General features: G+C 40.1%; 1 protein-coding gene across 5 annotated transcripts in view; it reads left to right on the top strand.

Moving 5' to 3' along the window:
• Nucleotides 1-21,756, top strand: part of LOC138128967 (zinc finger protein rotund-like) — a 198,797-nt gene extending 177,041 nt beyond the window's left edge. For all 5 annotated transcript variants that reach the window (XM_069045219.1, XM_069045221.1, XM_069045220.1 and 2 more), the window contains 3 exons: nucleotides 18,258-18,493; nucleotides 18,551-18,840; nucleotides 19,452-21,756. In XM_069045219.1, the coding sequence (XP_068901320.1) occupies nucleotides 18,258-18,493; nucleotides 18,551-18,840; nucleotides 19,452-19,933 (1,008 nt within the window). In that variant the 3' untranslated portion in view covers nucleotides 19,934-21,756. The remainder of the gene's footprint in view (nucleotides 1-18,257; nucleotides 18,494-18,550; nucleotides 18,841-19,451) is intronic.
• Nucleotides 21,757-21,870: the final 114 nt, after the last annotated feature.

Raw genomic sequence — 21,870 nt, 5'->3', positions numbered from 1 at the left:
TGGGCAATTTTGCGGCGATTTTTCCGCTAATTACCCCGCGAGGCCGAAAATCGATCGACGATCGACTCGATCCGGTGACCCAGAAACGCGCCCAGCCGTGACCTTGACGAAAATATCGGAAAAAACGCAGCCACCCCCCGCCTCCCGCCGCCGGAAAATCAATAGGACCCCCGGCCATCAAATATTTACGGGCCGAAAAGACACACACACACATACACACACACACGCACGCACCGCCGCGATCGATGGCGATTAATTTCGGACGGGCCCTCCAGACGTCGGGGGGGGTGGCGGCGGCGGCGGCGGCTCGAAAGGGAAAAAAATCGCCGCCTCCTACGCCGAGAGATGCGGTGCAGACGAGACGCACAGACGCTCACTTGTTTCGTTTATTATGTTGTTACGTAACACTTATCCCCACCACGCCGCCGTCGCTCCCCCACCACTCGCAGTCTCGCAGCACACCGCGATGTTGGATGCTGACTGCGAGACGCGGCCAGACTTTTTCTAATGTAGTGTGTGTTAGTATAGTTTTTGCTACCAATCGGAGCGCTCGTTTTTTTACACAACCGATACGTTTTTGTTTTCGTTGTTTTTTTTTTGTTTCGTTTAGACCGACCAGGAAACTGAGCGGGCGAGGAGCGACCGTCGAACACGTCGTCCGTAACGTACGCACCGCCGTAGTTGTTGTAGATCGTAGTCGACGACGTCGCCGGTAGAGTGTTGTCGATCCTCCGGATAATCGAGCAGTCTGTGATCGACAATAATAAACAAAACACGAACGTGTGAATGGGCGGGCCGTTTAAATAGCAGTGATCTCACCCCGTCAGTGCTAAGTAGTTGCAGCGGTAGTTGTCGTCGGTGGTCACCGGGGTAGTTAAGCTGGAGGGCCGGCTGGAGTACCGGAGCGGAGGGTTGGACTTCCACCAACCTTCTGCGATGCTGCTGGAGAACAACGCCAACTACTCGCACCTGCAGCGCTCCATCGACACGCTGCGCTCGCTGGGGGACCGCCTGGGGGAGCGCAACGTCGACCTGCGGCTGAACCAGGGCCTGAACGTGGACCGCGGCAACGGCCTCGAGCTGAACCTGAGCCTGAACCCGGACCGGCTCCTGCAGGAGCGCGGCCTCGAGCGGCTCATGGGCCAGGAGCAGCGCATGAACCTGGAACACCTGAACCACCTGGAGCGCTCGCTGAACCCGGCCCAGGAGCGGCCGCTCATGGACAGGAACCTGAACAGCCTGGACAGGGGCTACGGGCACGACCGCCTCGCCGACCGGCTCAGGGTGGAGGGCGGCGGGCCGCACCCGCCGGCGCCGGCGGACATGAGGCACGACATCAACGATCTCAAGTACAGGGAGTACAAGGCGCACCTGGAGAACCTCAGGTCGGAGAGTTCAAGGTCGATCGAAGGGAGGACGGACGACGACCGGGGGACCACCCCGTCGACGCCGCCCACGCCGATATCGGTCGGGGAGAATTTTCAAGAGGAAAAGGTATATTTCGCCCGCCCCCGGACTCGCTCTCCACGGGGACCGCCGCGACGCTCGTTCTCTTCTTCGCCGTTCCCGATTCGCGTTTCGCATTTGGCCGTCTCCGCGGATGACCTTACTTGTTGACTTTTAATTGGCAAATTAATTGTCTGGCGGTAATGAATTACGGCACGACGAGGACACAGTGGCGGCCCGAATGGGGAATGCGCACCGATTTTTTTTTATTTCTATTTTTTTTTGTTCCAACACCGAACCGATCGATTCGTTCCGTTACGAGAGTCGATCGACGATTGTCGAAAAAATCGATGGAAAGTTAATCGATTTTCCGGCGGTCGGCATGTCCGAACTCGATTATTGCCCGTTTCTTCCTTGTTTCTCTCGTCGGAGGTGACGTTTCCGTCTTTTTTTCCACATTTTTCGACGGTGAATATAATTACGCGATTACGTCGAGTCGCCTCTGAAAGTGTTCAGAACGCGGTCGGACTCGAACCGCAACCAAAAATGACAACTGCTCCAATGACACTTTTCCGAAACTTCTCACCGAAACTTATCGGTACCCTAGATTCACCGTCGACGACGGAAAAGTGAAAAACTACCTCCAAAATTAATTAAAAATACGTATCGATTGTGTTACTTTTTTTGTTACAAAACTAGTGCGAAAATATCACAATTAAATTTGATAAACCGTCGCAGTTTAGTCGATCTTGCAGTGTTTGAAAATACTTGCAGTTGCATTATGCACCGCTAATCTGTTAAACGCAGCAACATCCATTACATTTGCTTTTCTAACTGGAAAATTAATAATCCACTAACGTTTAGTGCGACTAAAACGGCAAATCACCGTGCGATATTTAAAGCTAAGTAATTATCATTCACACTTAATTAATTTTATAACACAAACAATTTTCAACTGTTCGATTTGGTTCTCGGATTGTTGCACCACGGGTTGGACTTGTCCTTGATGGAATAATGTCGGAACTGTTGGCAACACTGACCACCGCGTTTTACACATTTACACAAAAAAATATTTCGTTTTATGCGGCACCGGCGAATTGTACATTTAATTTTGCTAAAATGTCATCGAAACCGTTTGACACCTTCGTCAGGTGGGAGGGAAAATGTGCGAAAGGATAATGCGATAAGTATCAAAGCGACAACAAAGGACAAACAAAAATTGTAATCCGAGAGAAACTTCCGTTTTTCGAGCTTAAACTTGCGGTAAATTGTTTCACAAAAAGCTTCAGTGCGCGGTGCTGGTGGTGGTTTTGTTCAAATCTAGTTTTGACAGTTCTAGTTTTTGACAATCTCAGGCGAGCGTAAAAATGAATTGTTCTTTTGAACTTGTCAAATTTGATCGTTTCCTGGATGTAGCAAGTTCTACTGTTTGTGCGAGTCACAGTGTGAATTGTCAAATATTTTTTTGACTAGTTTTTGACATAATTGGTCAAAAAACAAGCGCAACGCCTGTTGAAATTGCGTCAGGACCACGATCGAATTAATTCCGTGGACTCGGATCCGTCAGATAACGAAGAAAAATGTCGATTGAAACTTTTTGACAATCCGAGCCTCCGCTATTTTTACAAAAAATCGCGACGTTTGGAACGCGACGAATCAGTGGCGTCTCCGCGTTCGTCACGGCCTTCTAGATGAAGCGCCACGCATTCTAGATTCGGGTTGTGCAATAATGACCTGTTGGAAATCTCGGCGGTTGCGATCTCCGCCGCCGGGGAACGGAGAGGCCGGCGATCGCCGAAAGATCGAAGGTCGGACCCCTTATCGTCTCGCCTTATTTTTACGATAATTGCGTAGGAGGCGGCGACGGCGGCGGCGTCGACCGACATCCGGACGCCATCTACGGGCCGCGCCGCGGACCACCTCGTAAATCCGACCAGCTGCGACGTGCGACTCTCCTGGTCGTACCCACTTCCGGCCGGCGATAAGATTACCGGGGGAAAAATATAGACACTACAGTCGAGTGTTCGTTATCTTGATAGCGATGACAATCGAGAATCGATCGCGGGAGGACGCTGCACGCCACTGCCGACAAAACAAAAACACATTTAAAAAAAGCACAAGAACGTTGGACCGGCTCCAGAAATTTCCTCATTGATTGTGATGGGAAGTTTTTTCCCGACGGCCTTGGACCGGGACGACAGGGCCGTAATTTGAATTTTCGGTGCAGATTTGAATTTACGTTTTCGCGGTCGATTGGACCCAGTTCTGGGAAGCTTGCCGTCAATAACGGACTTGATCGTGCAAAAAATTCAATCAGACGAGTTTAGTTTGGAAAAGGAATTGGATAGAAGTTGTACAGTAGCAAGTTGAGATCGTTTCTGGCGAAACCAAAACTGTCAAAAAAATATGTACATTCGTTTGGTGTACCTATAGTAATTTTGAAATGCCGACAAAACTTATAAAATAAACTCACAATTTATGTGACGATACTTCTCAAGTTATAACAAGTAGGTACTGTACATTTTTTCAACTGTTTGTACATACTAAATCAAACATTTTTATAGCCTACTGGATCCGAACAGTTCATTTGTCTGTTTACCACTTTTTTTCCAATGAAATCTGAAACAGTTTTTTTTCTGGATTTAAATTAGGAAAACGTCTTGAAAAAAAACGTAGGATTCACCAAACCGTGTAATAATTTCGCACTCAAATACAAACACTACTCAAGTACTTGTTACTCATTTGTCAACTGAACTGTAGTGTCACCTTTCGGGTAATAAAAGTTTCAATCAAAGCCTACTGTTTGCTGTCAACTGCGAAATTTTGCTCCCGGTTCGGTCCAGTTTGACACTTTTTGTCGCAGAGCACTGAACTCGTGAAGTTTTTCACATTTGGAAAAAATCGAACGGTTGAACGGCCCCGAAATCAAGGAGGTTTTGAAAAATGTCACGTTAAAACAATTGTTTTAAGGGGCGGAGTCGTTGTTTCCATGGTTTCAAATTTTATTGTTGCACCCGCTGTGTTATCGGCCATAAGGTTGCGCCGTCGTCATAGTAACGAGGGATTTGCGACGGTCGCAACTCAACTTAAAATTGGACCCTGGAGTGTTTATTTTATGTTTTTGGTTTCTTTGTTCAGTGATAGAATTTTAAAATGATAAAAGAAGAATTTTTTCCGTTGAGTTTTCGTAGAAAAGGCTGTATAATTTACATATTTTTAATTAAACGAAACCACCCCGTGGTCAAATAAAATTGAGTCTCTTTGGCCGTAAGAAGTCAGAGTCGATTCGTAGATTAATTCGTACGAGCTTTAACTGTCAACACGGTCAAAGGATACGATTTCGTTTGGGTGTTTAGAGCGTTCGTATATTTCACCGAACCGAAAATCAGTGAAGTGTTTTTCCAGCAGTGAAAAAAATCGCGAATGACCTTTCTCGGGAATCAAAAGAAACACTTTCAAAGCGGTACACAATGACCTGTTGCGGTTTAACAAAAAATAACCTCAACACTTGGAAAATTTCTTTCAATTAATCCAAGTGCGTAGACGCTCAATTGTTGGCCCCACTTTGGACAATTGTCCGAATGAATCTACGACTGAATGTTGATTTTTCGCGTCCGACAGAAGTAAGCCCCGACGGACGGTGTGTGGGACAACTTTCAGCGCAGTTATTTTTTTGTTGTGGAGATTTAAGTGTTGTTGGTAGCCTTGTATACACATGTCTGAAGATGACAGCACATTAACTGGCCGAAACCGGTCGCCGTGCGCCCATGAGTCCGTCCCCACTTTACGAGCTATTAATGGGCCCCGTTCCCGCAAAGTCCAGACCTGTCGCTTTACGACCCTCTGTCTTGGCCGTTTTATGTCCCACACGTTCCCATTCATCGCGTCCTGTCGCCAGTGGCGTGCACGCCCCGCCACTGCTTGGTGCGTATTTTTTCCGGTCGGGGGGGCCGGGGACCTCCGTCTCGCACGTACGCCTCTGACACGGTTTCGGTTTAAAAATCATTACGCCATTATCCTACCGCACAATAATCAAATCGACGAAAAAATACGAAACCGTGAAGATAATTGTTGAGGAAGGTCAATCGAGTTATTTCACAGTCGGCTTGGCACAGGTCCTTATTGAGAGAGATACTTCGACGCGGACAGGATTTGGGAATTTTTGGGTGACGGAATTTGGCCCGAGGGGTGCCCTTGAAAATTTTTTAATTACACTGTTACATATTTGTTGATGTTGTACTACACACGTGTCGGCGAAAAAACCGCAACTGCAACAGGTTTACCGAGGATTTTTTACGCGGAATTTTTGATTAATTCATCCGACCGGGATTCTAATTAATTAATTAAGAGTCGCCATGCAAATCGAAGGCAATCAAAGTCGTCGGGGAGCTTCGCGGGATTATTTTAAGTCGTCACGTGATCACAACCAATACCTATTTTGACTCAACTCGGCTAAATTTAATTCAATACTACTTACAAATTTAATTAGGCTAGGTAGTGTAAATTCGCTACAAAAATTTGCGTTAACGTAAGCTCCGGCTTGAAACAATCTAATAATTAAAATCGAATTAATTTAACGACGTGCATTTAAAAATTCAATGAACAATTATTTATTACCGCTTTCATTTTAATCGACGATACATTGTCAACTAAAATTACGAAAACGTGGTACAAATTGACTTTTTCAGGTTATAAATTAGCCTAAGAATTGACACTGATCAGAAATAATTGAAGATCGCGTTGTAATGAAAAGGAACGGTGTAGGTGATGGAATCTTTAATTAACTTGATCGGTTAATTAATGGGAATTGTTTGACTTCGAATTCAACCAAAAATTATGAATCAATGAAAATTTACACCAAAACTAAACGATTTGAAGAATTACAAAGTTTGGTGGGAATTCTAAATTTTACAATTATCGTTGAAGTAAGTCTCAAGTGGTGCAACTGTAATTAAAACTTAAATGTTGTCGTGAGATTAGTGAAAAGATGGAATCGACGCTCGTAATGAATATAATTTGTGACGAAATTTTCATGAAGGAAAAATTACAGATGGCGCTGAGAATTACCATTAATCATAATTAGGCGGTGACGATTTTAAAAAATTGAAGATCAGACTTTAATGAAAAGGAACAGTGTAGATGACGGGATGTTTAATTAAGTCGACCTTAATTAAAAGTTGAATCTCCGGTAGTTGAAGTGATAATTTAAAATGTAAACAAAAATGTTGGATAAGGCTTGATTAAAAAAAAAAAATACATATGTTGATTCGGGGGTCGAAGCTCAAATAGAAACTATTAATTGGAATTGTTATAAAACTAAAACTAAGCGGTTTGAAGAATTAAAAAGTTTGATGGGAATTTTAGAGATGAAAATTATGTTTTAATAAAGCACTTGTAACTTTAATTAAAACTTAAATGTTCGTGTAATGTAGGTGAAAAGATGGAATTGAGAAATTAAGTTTTGATGAAACATTTTCATCGAGATTAGTTTTAACAAAAATTGTTTGTTGGTGAAAGTCGAGGCGAATTAATAAAACGAAAACAAAATCCTAATGATTGGTGAATTATGTAAATTTTAATCGAAATTAAACAAACAAACCAAATATTTAAGGAATTGAAGCAAATATGAGGAAATTATGTGGCTCTAAAAATAGTAGATTACATCATTAAAAGCACAAAAACACCCTGAATGATATGTATCGGGTGTTCATTTAAATTTCTCCTCGAAGTTGGCGTTGAAGAATCGATTGTGAACGCACCACTCGTGTAAAAACGATTTAAACAGCTGATCCGTGGTGCGTTCACAATCGACTCTTCAACGCCAACTTTGAGGAGAAATTTAAAAGAACAGTCGATACCGTTTTACCTTCAAGAGGATCACAAAAAAAATCATGAACTCTTTTGCTGCAGTTACAGTAAAGTGACAATTTTCAAACTTACGGCGCCAGTAATTCCTAGGTGTCTTGTTGCAGCAATATTATTAGTAGTAGTAGTAGTAGTATTAGTGTCAATAATTTTGGTAAAGTATACTAAAATCTAAAATTTACTTTTTAACGTTGAACGGCCATCTTGCTATTTTTGATTTTTTACATGTATCATCCGTGCACATGAGCGACTCGTGTTACACCACAGTGGCACCGGTTAAATATTGGGTAATAATTTCGTTATTTTGCTTTTTAGATGCTTTTTTTTAATAGGGAAAATTTAATTATAAAATATGTATTTCGTGTAATTATTGATGAATAAATCGTGAAAAATGCTTCAAATGCCGCCTGTGGACATTTCAACTCCTAGGATTTGAAGTGTTTCCAAAAAAAAGCCACTTCAACGGTTTCTATACAGGTAATTGGTTTAATTAATTTTTTTGGCTAATTTAATTTAACAAAAATTATCGTCAAACACCAGTTTTATTCACGCAACGAAGAAGAATTGAATTGAATTGAATATTGACGCAAGTTGGGAAAAAATAAATAATCCTTGATTAAATTTGAATAATTGAGGAGCTAAATTCTAATTACCACATAATTACCGTAACAATTATCTACCAAAAAGGGTGAATGCAGTAGCAGGTTTCGTTGGTTGAAATATTGTTGAAACTGAAATGTTTGAGCAATTTGTAACTTGTTTCGGTGATCGTAGGAAGAAAAATTAAAATTATATTTCAATAAAAAATGTAGGAGGCTTAATTAATTCAACTATAGTTGATCAATTCTTGCGGTAGATTATATTTTTAACAAAAGTAGTTTGCGAGAGCAGTCATGCAAACTAACAAAACAAAAACAACAAGATTTGAATAGTCAAAAGTTGGTGAATAATGTAAATTTAAATTGAAGTAAAATTTAAACTAATTAGCCTGGGAATTATTGCAGAAAGGTTGGAAATTGCATTTTACTATAATTTAACAATACTTTTCATTAAACACGAGAAATTGATCCGCAGATGAATATTAACGCAACTAAGGACCAATAAATGATTAAATTTGAATAATTAACTCACCAACTCGCAATTAACATAAATTTAAAAATAATATCTTGACGCGTTATCTTCAGTTAATAAATTAATGGAAATTGTTTAAAATTAAAAATAATATTTCGACGGGCTGGGAACGTTCTAAAGGGCTTAATTAATTTAACAGTAATTAAAACTTTAATGTTCGCGTAATTTAAATACACTTGCCATCGATTCTTGATGGTAATTTTTACTGAAAATTTACTTACTTGTTAATTAATGCAAAAATGCCATTCGCTGGTGGTAAATCCAGGAAAAACATATAAGGTAAATTAAAACTAAATTTTATTAATTTTTTTTAAATTACACATGAGCGAGGTAAAAGTGAAAAATGTGTAACTGATCGTTTATGTTAATTTAACTCTTTAACAAAATTTATCATTATTTCTGGTTGCAATTAATGTAAAAAAAAGTCATGAACCTTGACGCAAATCAATGCAACGCAAGATTTGCATTTTTTAATTTATTAATTAATTAGGCGGTGTAAAATAAAAATAAATGTTACAGAGATTTTGAGAAATACCAAAAAATGTATCTTATTTAAAAACTTAGGGTTTTGTTTAAATGTTTCCATTAACATTACCATTAGCCTTAGTTAATGCAAATCTTAGGTAATTGCTGTCTAAGGAGTCGCCATAAAATATCTAAATAAGTTTAATGTAAGTTTGCAGAAATTAAAAGTGCTATTCTGATAGGTTAATTAATTTATTAATTTGTGGTAATAATTAAAGGTTTCTGTGAAGCTTAATTAATTTTATGAGATAACAGACTTCTTTCGACGGAAAGTTAAATATTGCACCAAACACTAGTTTCAACTCTTCGATAATTAATTAAAACCGATCGGAAAATTTCACCACACGAAAATTTACCCTAAATCTATCGTTAATTGATGCAAAATAAAAAATAAACAAGTCCCATTGACTGTGTCCCTCTTGATTAATTTACCGCGAGCGAAAACCTGAATGTTTGCTTCGAACTAATTTCAATAACGCAGTGATAATTTAAATTTCGGCAAATTGACGGGATTGGCCCGAACGAGAACGTGGCAATTTTCATTTGGGTGAAGGCGTGACATTTGCGATTAAATTCTCTCAGCGACTTATCGCGGAAGTCTGATAGAAATCGTCGGAAAAAAACAATATGTCATTTAAAAATTAATACGAACGTGACCTCACCTGAATTGCAATGCGGATTTAAATTAATTCTTAGTTAATGTAGCGTATGATTTGCGTTAGTTTAAGTTGAAATTGATCGTTTTTATCTCGTATTTTTTTCTATTGTTTTGGGTTGCACCAAGTGACAACAATTCTGATGTTGTAGTGCAACGTTTGTTGTGCTTTCATTCGTTTGCGCACACGGAACATTCGGATCAAGGATGCGGGATACAAACACGCACGAAAGATAAGTCATTTTTGCTGAATTCGCTAAAACGGAACGATGACATTTTTTTTTTAATTATTCACCAGAAATAAAGGTTTTGTGTTTCATCTCCAGTAACTTTCAAACAATCCAAGTTACTCGATGGTTTTCTTTTAAAATACATTCAAATTACTTAAATACGTAACCGGAATAATTGACTCTTGATTTTTGAACTCTATAAAAATTAATAAGTAACTTTCAAAATTTCTTTTGCGTGGAGTAACTTACGAGCTACTTATTTTGCAAGTTTTACAACCTTTTAATTGTCACTACAAGTGGCTTGTCGTTCACATGCAAGAAAATATACAATCTCAACAAAACTCAAAAATGTTTTCTAGGTTATCTAATATAACTTTCAAAATTAAGGAAATGATAACTTTTGCATAAATTCCAATTTCATTTTTTTAAATATCTTTTTACTGACCAACCAAGTTAATCAATTTTACTAACTGCCATAACTTTCAAAATTTTTTCAAAGCTAGTGGTAACTCGACTCAATCATGACTCTGTTGTTAATTTAATTTAATAAGTATTTTTTGAAAGTTACAAACTCACAAAAGATTTCAATTTTCGAGTAACTCAAAACTATTGTAACTCTCAAAATTCCTGTTAACTTTCAAAATGGATCTCAACGGCAACTTTTACCTCCAAAGTTTCAGAGTTCCTTCACCTTTATAACCCTCAAATAATATCAGTTTTTTGTCCTTATCTCATTATGAATTGAAATAAATTCTACACGTGTCTCTAATTTGCCAATTTAAATTTTAGCATAAAATGTTGCATTAAAAAATTGCACTTTCCAAGGAGAACGAGATTTTAGAACTGATTTTCTGCGGATTTCGTTCGATCGACATTCGATAATCTCAATAGTTTGCGTCAAAATTTTGAAACCAGTTGGCCACCAGTGAAGGTTAGGAAAAAAGTGTGCAGAGGCTCAAATTTGCGTTAGTTGTGAGTTGAGTTTTTTACAAAATGCGATGAAAGTTTACTTTTGCCACTAATTTATGTATGCCAGATATCGCAGAACCATTAAATAACATTATTATTTAACCACAGCGACCGTTATGCGTATTGACTTAAATTTTCATCGGTCGGACGTTTCTTTCATCTTTAAATAATAAAACAAAATCGTTAATGGAAGTTTATTTATTAATTTCGCAATCGGTTCGCATCAGTCGTTACAAGCGAGACGATCATTTGTCGGAAAAAACGCCAAATTCGCAATATTAATTCCTAATTTATCACCACTACTGCATAAACTAATACGAAATTAAGTCGCCACCAGCCAGCTAATGAAGTTGTTTTTTTGTTATGTAACCTCAAGGTGGACTAAATGGTCGCACGGTTTACGTTGCATTAATTAGAGTTGGCTTAAATTCGGCTAATTTTACACCAACCAAAAAATTACACTGTTGTTGTTTTGATTGATTTTTCTTTTGTTTTTAACCCACAGCCGTCTTGATTTATGACCCCTTAATAAATTACCGCCGATGAGGAAAATCGTAACGTTTAGTCCTTCTGTCGAAAATTTAAAGGAACGCGTTAGGAGAGACAAAACAATTCGTGAACGTTTCATTAGGCGGCGATAATGAAAATTTAAATTAACACGTGAAGGCGGTTAATTGTGCGATTTAATCGCGTCGTCGTTAGTGCACTTGATAAATAAATGCAGGGACGGACTCGCTGACGTGTTTGACCGAGCTGGGCCGGTTTAATTGTGTCGGAGAGTGAAATTGATTTAGGTGAAATTAATTCATAACGATAGTTCGAACACGTTTACATTAATTGGTGCGATGTATCTAATGGAATCGCATTGTCGTCGAGCTCTCTCGTTAATTTATCACGACGCGGCGTTAAATTCGGATTGGTGCGATTTTTCGATGTGGCGAAAATTCGGTCGATGCAGCGATTTCCATTAAATGAACGTTTTCGGTCTGGAGTCGTTCGAATTTGATGAAATAAACGAATTCGGCTGACATTGACGGTGCAAAAATTTACATTAGATTAGCATTTCGTCGAACAGGTTCGAGTTTAGTGCATCGGCGTTCTCGATTTAACACTAAATTAAAATTAAGACTCGGCTGAGCTGCGCCACTGTACGGAAAGGCGACTTAATTTTAATTGGATTCGAGTTTAATTTAATTCGGTTCGTAGTCGATTTGTAGACTTTCTGCATGGCCTGCTTCGATATGTCTAAAATCGATTTCAAGGTCGTCTCTTTTTAATTTCGATCCGAAATAAATCAAGTCGCCGCACGTCAATCAACCGATATTTTTGTTATTTCAATAAATAATAATTAATGGGGCCTGTCTGACTTTAATAAATCCATTTGCATAATTCGATCGGCCGCAGCCTCCGCCACTGGTTTCGGGTTTCTTTTCCTACGCTAAGCCCCTCGCGATCTAGTCGGCGTCGATGCGGCAACGCTCGAATGTTTCTCTCTTCGTTCGTTTGTTGTTTTTTTTTTGTTCCTTCGCCCGCTCGTTATGTTAGTTTGGATTTCGGCAAACATCTGACCTTGATGCGGGAAAGAGGACTGACGGGTGACCTAGCCAAGATAGAGCTCGAAACTAGTTCCTTGTTGTTCTCCTCCTCTACCGTTGCGTTCCTCGCCGTTCGCCGAAAATGGGGCCCCCTCGAAGCCCGGATCGAGGGGGCACTGCCGGAAGTCGCCCGAAAGAGCGCCCGAAACGCTCAGGGCCGTCCAGGTTCGCCGCTTCCTGCGCGTGACGTTTCGATTTTCGATTTTCGAAAGCGCCGAAAAAGGTCAAGAGCAAGTCAGCGGATTTGTCGCTGTCAAAGCAGGAGAAAAATGGCCGCCGTTACAATTAATTTGATTGATATGTTAACCACCGGTTGTTTTAAATGGTCGTGTCCGACCAGTTTGTGGAAGCGGCACGAATCGAAGAAACAAGAGTTTTTTTGACACAGCTGCCATCTCGATCTCTTCACCTCGGTAACTTTCAAAATTCGGGTGGACGCTGACGAGGGTTTTTTTGAAGGTTACGGAGCTGGCTCGACCAATCTGTGGAATTGAACGTTTCGATCGGAACGAGTAACTTTCAAAATTTTGAATGATCTAACAGTGTTACTGTTTTGAAATTACCAAACTCATTTTTCGTAGGGAAGTCTTTAAATAACCAATCTAATTGGTTTTAAATTATTGGAAGGTATTGAAAACAATAAGTTATTTACTGTAAGTTTTTAAAGCAGTTTTTGCTATTTACTGAAACGTAACGGGACAAAGTAGAGCGTAAAGACATTCAATGATGGTTGGTAATTGGCTATTTGAAAAATAACTTTTAAACGTGTCGTTCTGAGTAACTCTCAAATATTTCAAATTACCACCCGTAATCTTTTTTTACCAAATTTTTACACTTACGACGCAAGTCAAACACCTAGTCGGTTAATTTTTTAAACAATTTTGAATTTTTACTTTTTTTAAATAACTTTCAAATTATATAATTTGCAGATTGTGTAATAGAATCAATAATAACATGTTTCCATCTTTTCTGAATTAATTTAATGAACAATTATTCTTGGTTAAAGAAGACTAAAGAAATTTAGTAATATTAACTTTAAATAACCTTCAAAATCGAATATGACTCAAAATGCTCCAAAAATTAAATTAATTCATTTGTACAAATGTTTTTTAAGTAAAAACTGAAGATATTTGTGAGGAAGTTCGCCAAATCGTCCGCGGTAATTTATAAAAAATCGTTAACTTCGCGATTACCTATTTTGAAAGTTACCATTTTACAATTGTTCGTTAAAAAGCCTGAAACGGAGCCCAAGCTTTTCAGTTTTTAGTAGAAAATAACTTTCAAACTCGCACGGAGAAACACTTGTACATTAACAAACTTGTTGATCTTTAAAGGTTATCAGGTAACTTAAAACGTTCAAAAATCTTAGAATTTTTGTTGTAACTTGACAACCTTTAAAATTGTCTTCCCATTCACGAATGTCATGTCAATAATTGTGTGGCAACACCCGACGGGTTATCTCGGTACGAAAGAATTTTGTAACTTTAATAATAACCGCACCAAATGGTATTTCGAATTCAATATTGTAGTGGTGACTGTGGTAACTCTCAAAGTTGTGTTAATTTGTGATACATTTCAGGATCAAATCTACAGCGGACGGTTTACCGAATTAATTATTTTTTCATAACTTTCAAAACAACCCCAAAAGATTCAGAACTTTCAAAACTAGGAAAACTCAAACTTGGGTTATTCTAACCATCTGTACAGAATACCGTTTTACGCATGAAATTGTAATCAAACGATTTCATTTAACTTTCAGTTTCTCTTGTTGGTTACAAACAATTACACGTTACAATTAAAAATGTTACTTTGAAAAAGTGCAACTGTAATAAGACACATTCCACACACGTGTGCAACTACAATTTATACGACATTGAATTTAAAAACGTGACTGTACTTGTGTAACCCTCAAACTTCCCCCAACGAGATAATTCGACGCTACCGCAGCCCTCAAAGTAGCCATTTCGCGGTTACGAAATGGCATTCAGCGTCGGCGTAACCCTCAAAATCTCCCAGAAAAGCGCTCGGTAGCCCTCTCGTGAAAAAAATCTCAACGTTCTTCTCGAAGCGATCACGCAGAGTGCTTGGTCCGGCTTCTGCCTCCGGGCCACGCGCACTCACAAAACCCGAAAGTATTTCTCTCAGCTGTCCATCAAACGTCCGCGTCGAGGTTACACGAGCTGGAGAACTTTAATCCGTGATGACTGGGTATATATGTACGAGTGCTGCGTTATTACATAAGCGCGCCCGGAAGAAAAAATTTCCGCGGGGAAATCCCGACGGCAGCGAGGCGCACAGTGCACCACCGAGGCGCACCAGCGCGATAATTTTTTTTCGCGGCGCGTCCGCACGAAACGTTGCATTTCCTGCGGTCGTTTTCGTATTTTTTTCATCAATCGAACGCACACACACGCGGACACGGACAGGTAGTCGGGATAGGTGATATAGGTAGGTGTTAAACATTGAACATGACCATGCTATTGAATTTTGAAGGTCGCGGACTGGTCGAGTGGAGTCTTTGTTCACCGACCCGCGCAATACGTAACACTAATGATAATAATAATGGTAATAACGACGAAATTTTCCCACTCGAAAATCATTTTTACATTCGCACCGCGTAATTAGTTTGCACGTTGGCCGCGTAAAATTCGTGTCATTAACGATCGAGAGAGCGTGACGACAAATTAAATTGGAATTTATCGTTGCCGTCGTGGTTGTATGACTTTTGGGGCGAGCGACGCTCCCCCTGGCGGCCGTTTTCGTCCAGCGCCGAGCGCCAAGCTCCGACGAACGGCTTCCGGCGCCGCCACCGATCGAAAACGGCGACGGCGACCGCCTGTTTACGGAAGTGTCGACGGAGCTCTCCGTGCAATTACGACGCTCAGGGTCACGATTCGGGAAAGAAAGAATCGGCGATCGGCGAAGGCGAAATGTCAGCCAGCGGTGGACGTGACGCGTACGTCACGTGACAGGTCGCGCGTCACGAGAGAAGACGACTCGATCGGTCTTCTCACAGTTTTTCGGCCGCAATCGCCGCAAGATCTGCGTCTTTGTCTAGCCTTGGAAATGCCACAAGAAAAGTGACTCACTATCTGGACTAGGCGTTCCCAGCGATGGGAACTTGACCATGGGACCGGGCCCCGGGCCGGTTTTCCACCGCTGTCTGGGCTTTTTTCGCGGAAAATACTGTTAGGGGAAGCGGGCGTGCGAACGCGACGCGACGCGGACGCGTCCGACGGGCGCCAACGGTGACAGATTGGCTGTCACGAGTGGTCACGTGACGAGTAACCTTCAAACCGAGACAGAGGAATTGTCGGGTTCGGGTGCCGTAACTTGCGTCTTTTGTCTAGTTTTGTCACAAGCAAATGGGCTGTGTTGTCTCCTTCGCTCGCTAACTCTCAAATAAATCTGGTTATCAAACCGATCGGAACTGGTAACTTTTAAAAGATCAATTTAAATATCGCCCCGTGATAAACCAAAAATGTCAGATCGATTTAAAGATAATTCTGTGCGATATCAATCTATTATTATTTAAGTTGGTGGCGTTTCGTTTTTTTGTAACTTTCAAACGCTGAAACTCGGCTCGCTTAAAGTAAAGAGTTGAGCAGAATCGATACGAAAAATTATTTGAAATGTTACAAGTCTGATTCCTGGAATGAGAAAATCATCACGCGGACAGATTGCCAACTTTAAAAATGAAAAAGTAACCTTCAGAGTAAGACACAGTAGTAGTAACAATAACTTTAAGTGTTTTTTAAAACTTTCATTTTTTGGCAGTTCATCTGACGAACAAACTGGTGTCTCAAAATAGCTTTGTTGTAACTTTCAAAATGGACTGTTTATCCAAAGTCAAATTATCTCTTTTGTTCGTTAACTCTCAAGGTTGTTGAATTTAAAAAGAATTTACATTTCGTTACGTTTCTTAATTTTTGCAATTTTCGCCTTGAAAGATATAAATGTGAAATTGTGAACTACCTGGTAACTTTTAAAAAATCATTTTAAATCGATAGCTGTCAGATCAATTTGCAAATCATTCTGACCAATACCAATTTATTAATTAACAGAGTTTTGTAACTTTTAAACAAGGTGAAACTCAGCCGGCTTTGAGTGAAAATTTGTGTGCAAACTAATTCAAAACATTCTGGAATTCTACTTCACGTTGTTTTTATTGTGCTTAAAAAACTCCATTTTAAATCCAAAAAATAACCTTCAAACTAAGGCAGAAAAACTTTCGCAGAAAAGAAAAAAAGTCTGTTCTTTTTCTACAAGCTTACTATTACGACAACCACATCATTTTCAAGTATCTCTGTTAAAGATTTATATAACTTTTAAAATGAATTTATTTTTAAAAGTTTTTCATCACTCTCAGTAACTCAAAATTTTTAAAAATCCCAAAGCGATCTTTCGCCGTTTAACAAAACAAGTATCCCAGTTTCTTTACTTTTGTAACTCTTAAACTAGCCTCTGATAACTCGAAATCTTCAATTTGGTAACTTTTAAATAAATCATTCTAAATATCCACACCAGTTTCAGCTGAATAAATCAGAAAACCAATCTAGCGCTGTTTAATTAGCTAAACTAAGCACCGGTGGACAGTAACATAATCTTGTAACTTTCAAACACATTTTAATGTGAAACCTTAACCATTTAAAGAATTTCAGAACTGAAACTTTTATATTAAAAGAAAATTGTCTCTTCATTTGAATCATGGACGGTTTATTGTGTGACTTATTTTCTCGTAACACTAAATAAAAAAAGATTTTAAGTATCACGAGTCCATTGCCTCTAATCGGAAAATGATCACGTGATGTGTGCTGTGCTTGACAAGCTCTCGATAAAAAAAAAATTACAACTGCACTAAGCACAGGTAATAAATCACATTGTGAACAGTGTCACGTGATACGGATGACATTTAAGTGTCAATTTTATAAACCCTAATTTTTGTGACAGTTCAAAGTTGAACATTCTTGGAACGTATCTGATTCGTGAATACCACAAAATGAGTCACGTGATTGCTATAATTTGACAGTTAAATGACAACCCTTCCACTTAAATATTATATTATCCTGTGCCACCACAAACCGAAATATGTATTTTAGCAATTTATCTCTTCCAACTGTTGACAGTAAATCGGTATTAAATTACATAATTTTGTCGTTTGAAATGTTTTGAGATTTTATCGTCCGTACCGAATAATTTATTCGCTTTTTTTTTCGAATTTTTCAATGGAAATATAAAACTCCTCAATTAAATCCTCGATCTCCATTATATTTTATGAGCAAATAATTGCGCTTTTCGAATCACGCCAAACGCACCATCAGCCGAAGGTCACATGACTCGCGAGCGGAGACGGCGGCACTTTGCGTCATCCCGTTGGTCTTATGCTTCGGATCTGTAAAAAAAACAAGTGAAAAAACTTATTTTCGGCAGTCACGTGACCGCCTAGCGGAGCCATCTCTCGCGAAAACCGTTCCCCACGCCGGGACGTGGCGTGGAAACTCGCTTAAATTATGCATCACGAAAAGTTTTTCATAATCGCATAATTAATGGGCGGGTCACGTGATCATCGAGCTTATTGTTATCCGACACGCAGCCCCGAGAAGCGTGAGAGTGAAAACATTCGACGAACACGCACGTGCGTAAGCACGAAACAAACCCGCGAAAAGGGGAGGGTTGACATCTGGTGAACGGTTTTGTCGGCGTGACAGTATTCGCTGGGCGATGATTTCGGCGAGCGTCGATATCGGATGAACGCGGTTCGTGCGCTACGAGGGCCGCGCGTGAAGTTGCGAGCTACGAGGAGGGGTCAAAAAATTTCACGCCGATTTTTTTTTGTTGCAGGTTTTCGGTTCGAAAGCCGAACTGCAGTTGCACACCCAGGCTCACATGCGCGAAGCCAAGCCGTACAAGTGTTCCCAGTGTTGTAAGGCGTTCGCGAACAGTTCCTATCTATCCCAGCACACCAGGATCCATCTGGGCATCAAACCGTACCGTTGCGAAATCTGCCAAAGGAAGTTCACCCAGCTCAGTCACCTCCAGCAGCACATTCGTACCCACACGGGCGACAAGCCGTACAAGTGAGTAGTAATAATGGGAGTTGTTGGAGGGAGTTTTACCGTTTCTTCGAATCGAAGGTGTCGACATCCGGGTTGCCAGAAGGCCTTCTCCCAGTTGAGCAATCTGCAGTCGCACTCGAGGTGTCACCAGACGGACAAGCCCTACAAGTGCAACTCTTGCTACAAGTGCTTCAGCGACGAACCGTCCCTCCTAGAACACATTCCCAAACACAAGGAGAGCAAACACCTCAAGACGCACATATGTCAGTATTGCGGAAAGAGCTACACGCAAGAGACGTACCTCAGCAAGCACATGCAGAAGCACGCGGAGAGGACCGACAAGAGACCGCCCATAGGGCCCGGCTTAGGTGAGAAACTTAAAAGTCTCTAAATTTGGCAAATTCTTGTCTTGTTTCCTTGTTCTTTTGTTTCCATTTTGACAGCTCTTTCCGTAAATCGGTCATAATCGAGCAATCTTTGACCAAGGCCTAGTTGATTAATTAATGTAAAATAGTTGGAAAAATTATAGTGCGAGAAAATTTATTATCTATTAAATTAGTTATTTAACTTAATGGTGGGTTGTTAGTGGAGATTAATTAAAGAAAAAACAAACTTAAACGTCACTAACGAGATCTATTTTAAATCACATCGCAGTTAAAATTATCAAGTTAGTTAGAATTGTCACTAGTTATGACCGTACGTCAGTTAGAAAAGCTAAAGCTAGCTAAATCAATCTGGTTAGGTCTAAGCACAGCTATGATAACTAATAGTGAAGTAAGTTACAAGTTTGTTTCACATAAGCAAAGTCAGTCACAACAGTAGCCATTTTGATTGGTTAAGTTGGATTTTGAGCTGTCACAATTTAAAATTAGTTAGGCAGTTATTGTCGACTGAAACAAGGGTTGTTGCCAACAGTTAAATAGTTAGAGATGATAGTTGATTACGTTTCGGCAAATGCGTTGATTTTTCGTGTCTTCAGGTCTGAACCACCGAGGCCTCGACCACCCCTACTGGCCGAAGGTGAGTCCGGACAGCGCCGAGAACATGCACGACTACCCGAACGACATTCCCCGGCAGATCCTCGAGCAGAACGAGGACCTGGTGATAATAAGGCAGCAGCTGAGCCAGAACCCGCCGCCGCCCCCGGGCACCCCGAACGCCGCCAACCTGACCAACAGCTACGACACGTCGATATCGAAGTCGAACGCGAACTCGGCCTTCACCCCCATAAACTCCATGTCCGGCCACCTGAACCTCAACCACCACCAGCTCGCCCCGAACAGGCCCTACATCTACGACGCCATCAGCTTCCAGAAGCAGAACAGCCTCGACCTCCCCAAGAGCCAGCCCTCGAACGGCTTCCCCAACCAGCTGATCTCCCTCCACCAGATCAGGAACTACGCCCACCAGCCCAACTCGAGCCTGATGGAACATTCCATACTGGGACTGAAGGATAAATAAGCGCAAAAAACATTTTTAACAAAAAACAAAAATTACATTTAATACAATAATAATGAATAACGAGACGAGGGGGACGCGGGACTTCCCCCCCGGAGACGGCCGCGAATGATCTCGTTGCTCGGCGGAGACGCGAGCGCCCCCTGCAACTCGGAAACGTCACGCGGGGCCCCGCCCACACGTCCGCGTCGCCTCGCCCCTCGCGTTACGTTGCGTTACGTTGTTTTGTTTGTTGCGGCGAGTGTGAACGGGGCCGTACTTACGCCGAGTTGGACTTAGATTTGTGAAATTGACTGTGATCGGGGGTGCCGGACGCGCGCACCTCTAGGGCAATATTTTGGTGGTTGAGAGTAGCGTTAAAACTAAATATTAAATCGTAGAAAATAATAATTTGAAAAAGAAAAAACACAAAAAAAAACATTATCGAAAAAGACAATTTTTGTGAATAAAATTGTACAGAAAAATAGTTTAATTTCATGATGATGATGATGAAACGGGCCGGGGGCGGGGGTCGGCCCCTCCTCAACTGTCATTACTATTAATTATCATTTCGTGTTTGTCGTCCGCATCGGGGCGGACCCCCGCCCCCGGCGCCATAGCTCAATATATTTGTAATGATATAATTTATTTTAATTTTTTTTTAATTAGTTCTTTAAGGGTATAAAAACAGCAACGCAATCGTTTTTCGTTTTGTTCTTGTTTTTCTTGGAAGCTCAATTATTGATTTGATCGATGATTTTTGATGAATTTTTCGACGGTGGCGAATTGTTTGGGAACAGATTTATTACAACAATTTTTTTTTTAATTATTATTATTATTATTACGATCCGTTCTAGCAAGCACACCTTCCCCGTTTTGTATGCGAAACAGCCGGACGGTTTCTTTGTTGTTTATGTAAATAAATTGCAATTCTACGTTATGTTAACGTTGCGACATCTGTTAAGTTTTAAGTGAAGAAAGCTTTAACTTGCGAAGTGTTGATAGAAATTGTTTCAGTTTTTATTTTGTACGATATTTCGTAATATCTCTCCTCTTTAGGCTTTTCCTTTGTAAGTAGCTTGTGATCTACAGAAATAATGTTGTATTTATATTTAAAAAAAATTATCGGTTTTTGTTATATACTTTATTAATAAAAATTACTATGATTTAGTTACTTTATCATTTTCTTTCGTCGGTTCGATTATCGTTTTCTCCTTTTTTACGGTAAGATTTCGACACGTAATGTTTATATAACTGTGATAATTTTTCGTACTGAGAGGTTAATAACACTTAAGAAATAGTCAATTTGTACATAAAACTATAAAAATAACGAGATTTTTATGGAATGTAAAAAAACACAAGAATCAAGCAAAAGTCGTGTAGGCAAACGCAATACTAGGTACTATAAGAAGGTGAAAAGTCGAGGTTCCGATCCTTAAAGTTAAGCACCTAAACCATTTGTTCTGACTTAAAAATAAATGTCTCTCTTTCTGCATATGAAAAATTGTAAGATAAATGTCGTCGTTGTAAAGGGAAAAAATCCACTTAAAGCTCTCTTTTCGGATTTTTTCGTATGGGATATAATAAATAAATAAACACACACACGTAAAAACACAAACAACACACAACGAATTTTCGATTTTTGATTGTTGACAACTCTTTGTTTCGGCGAAACTTTTGTTGTTGTTGTTTCAGTTCAGAGTTGTTTCGTTTTCTCTTTGCACAAGGAATAACTAGGACTTTTTCTCAGCACGTTTAGGAGTAATTACATTTTCGAGTTATTGGTGTCTTTGAAATTTAATGTTATGGTATGTTTATTGAATGTAAAAATAAATGATTTAAATCAGCGATGCCTTTCATTTCGGTGGCTGTTGTCACAGTTTGGGGTACCTGAGGGAAAACGAAGATCGGCAAATGTGGTCCACCGGAGAGCACCATCTGACTATCTTCGCGCTTTCCGT

The sequence above is a fragment of the Tenebrio molitor genome, chromosome 4 (assembly GCF_963966145.1).
Source record: "Tenebrio molitor chromosome 4, icTenMoli1.1, whole genome shotgun sequence".
Classification (NCBI taxonomy): domain Eukaryota; kingdom Metazoa; phylum Arthropoda; class Insecta; order Coleoptera; family Tenebrionidae; genus Tenebrio; species Tenebrio molitor.
The sequence above is the reverse complement of the archived record's forward strand: the minus strand, read 5'-3'. Positions and strand labels throughout refer to the sequence as shown.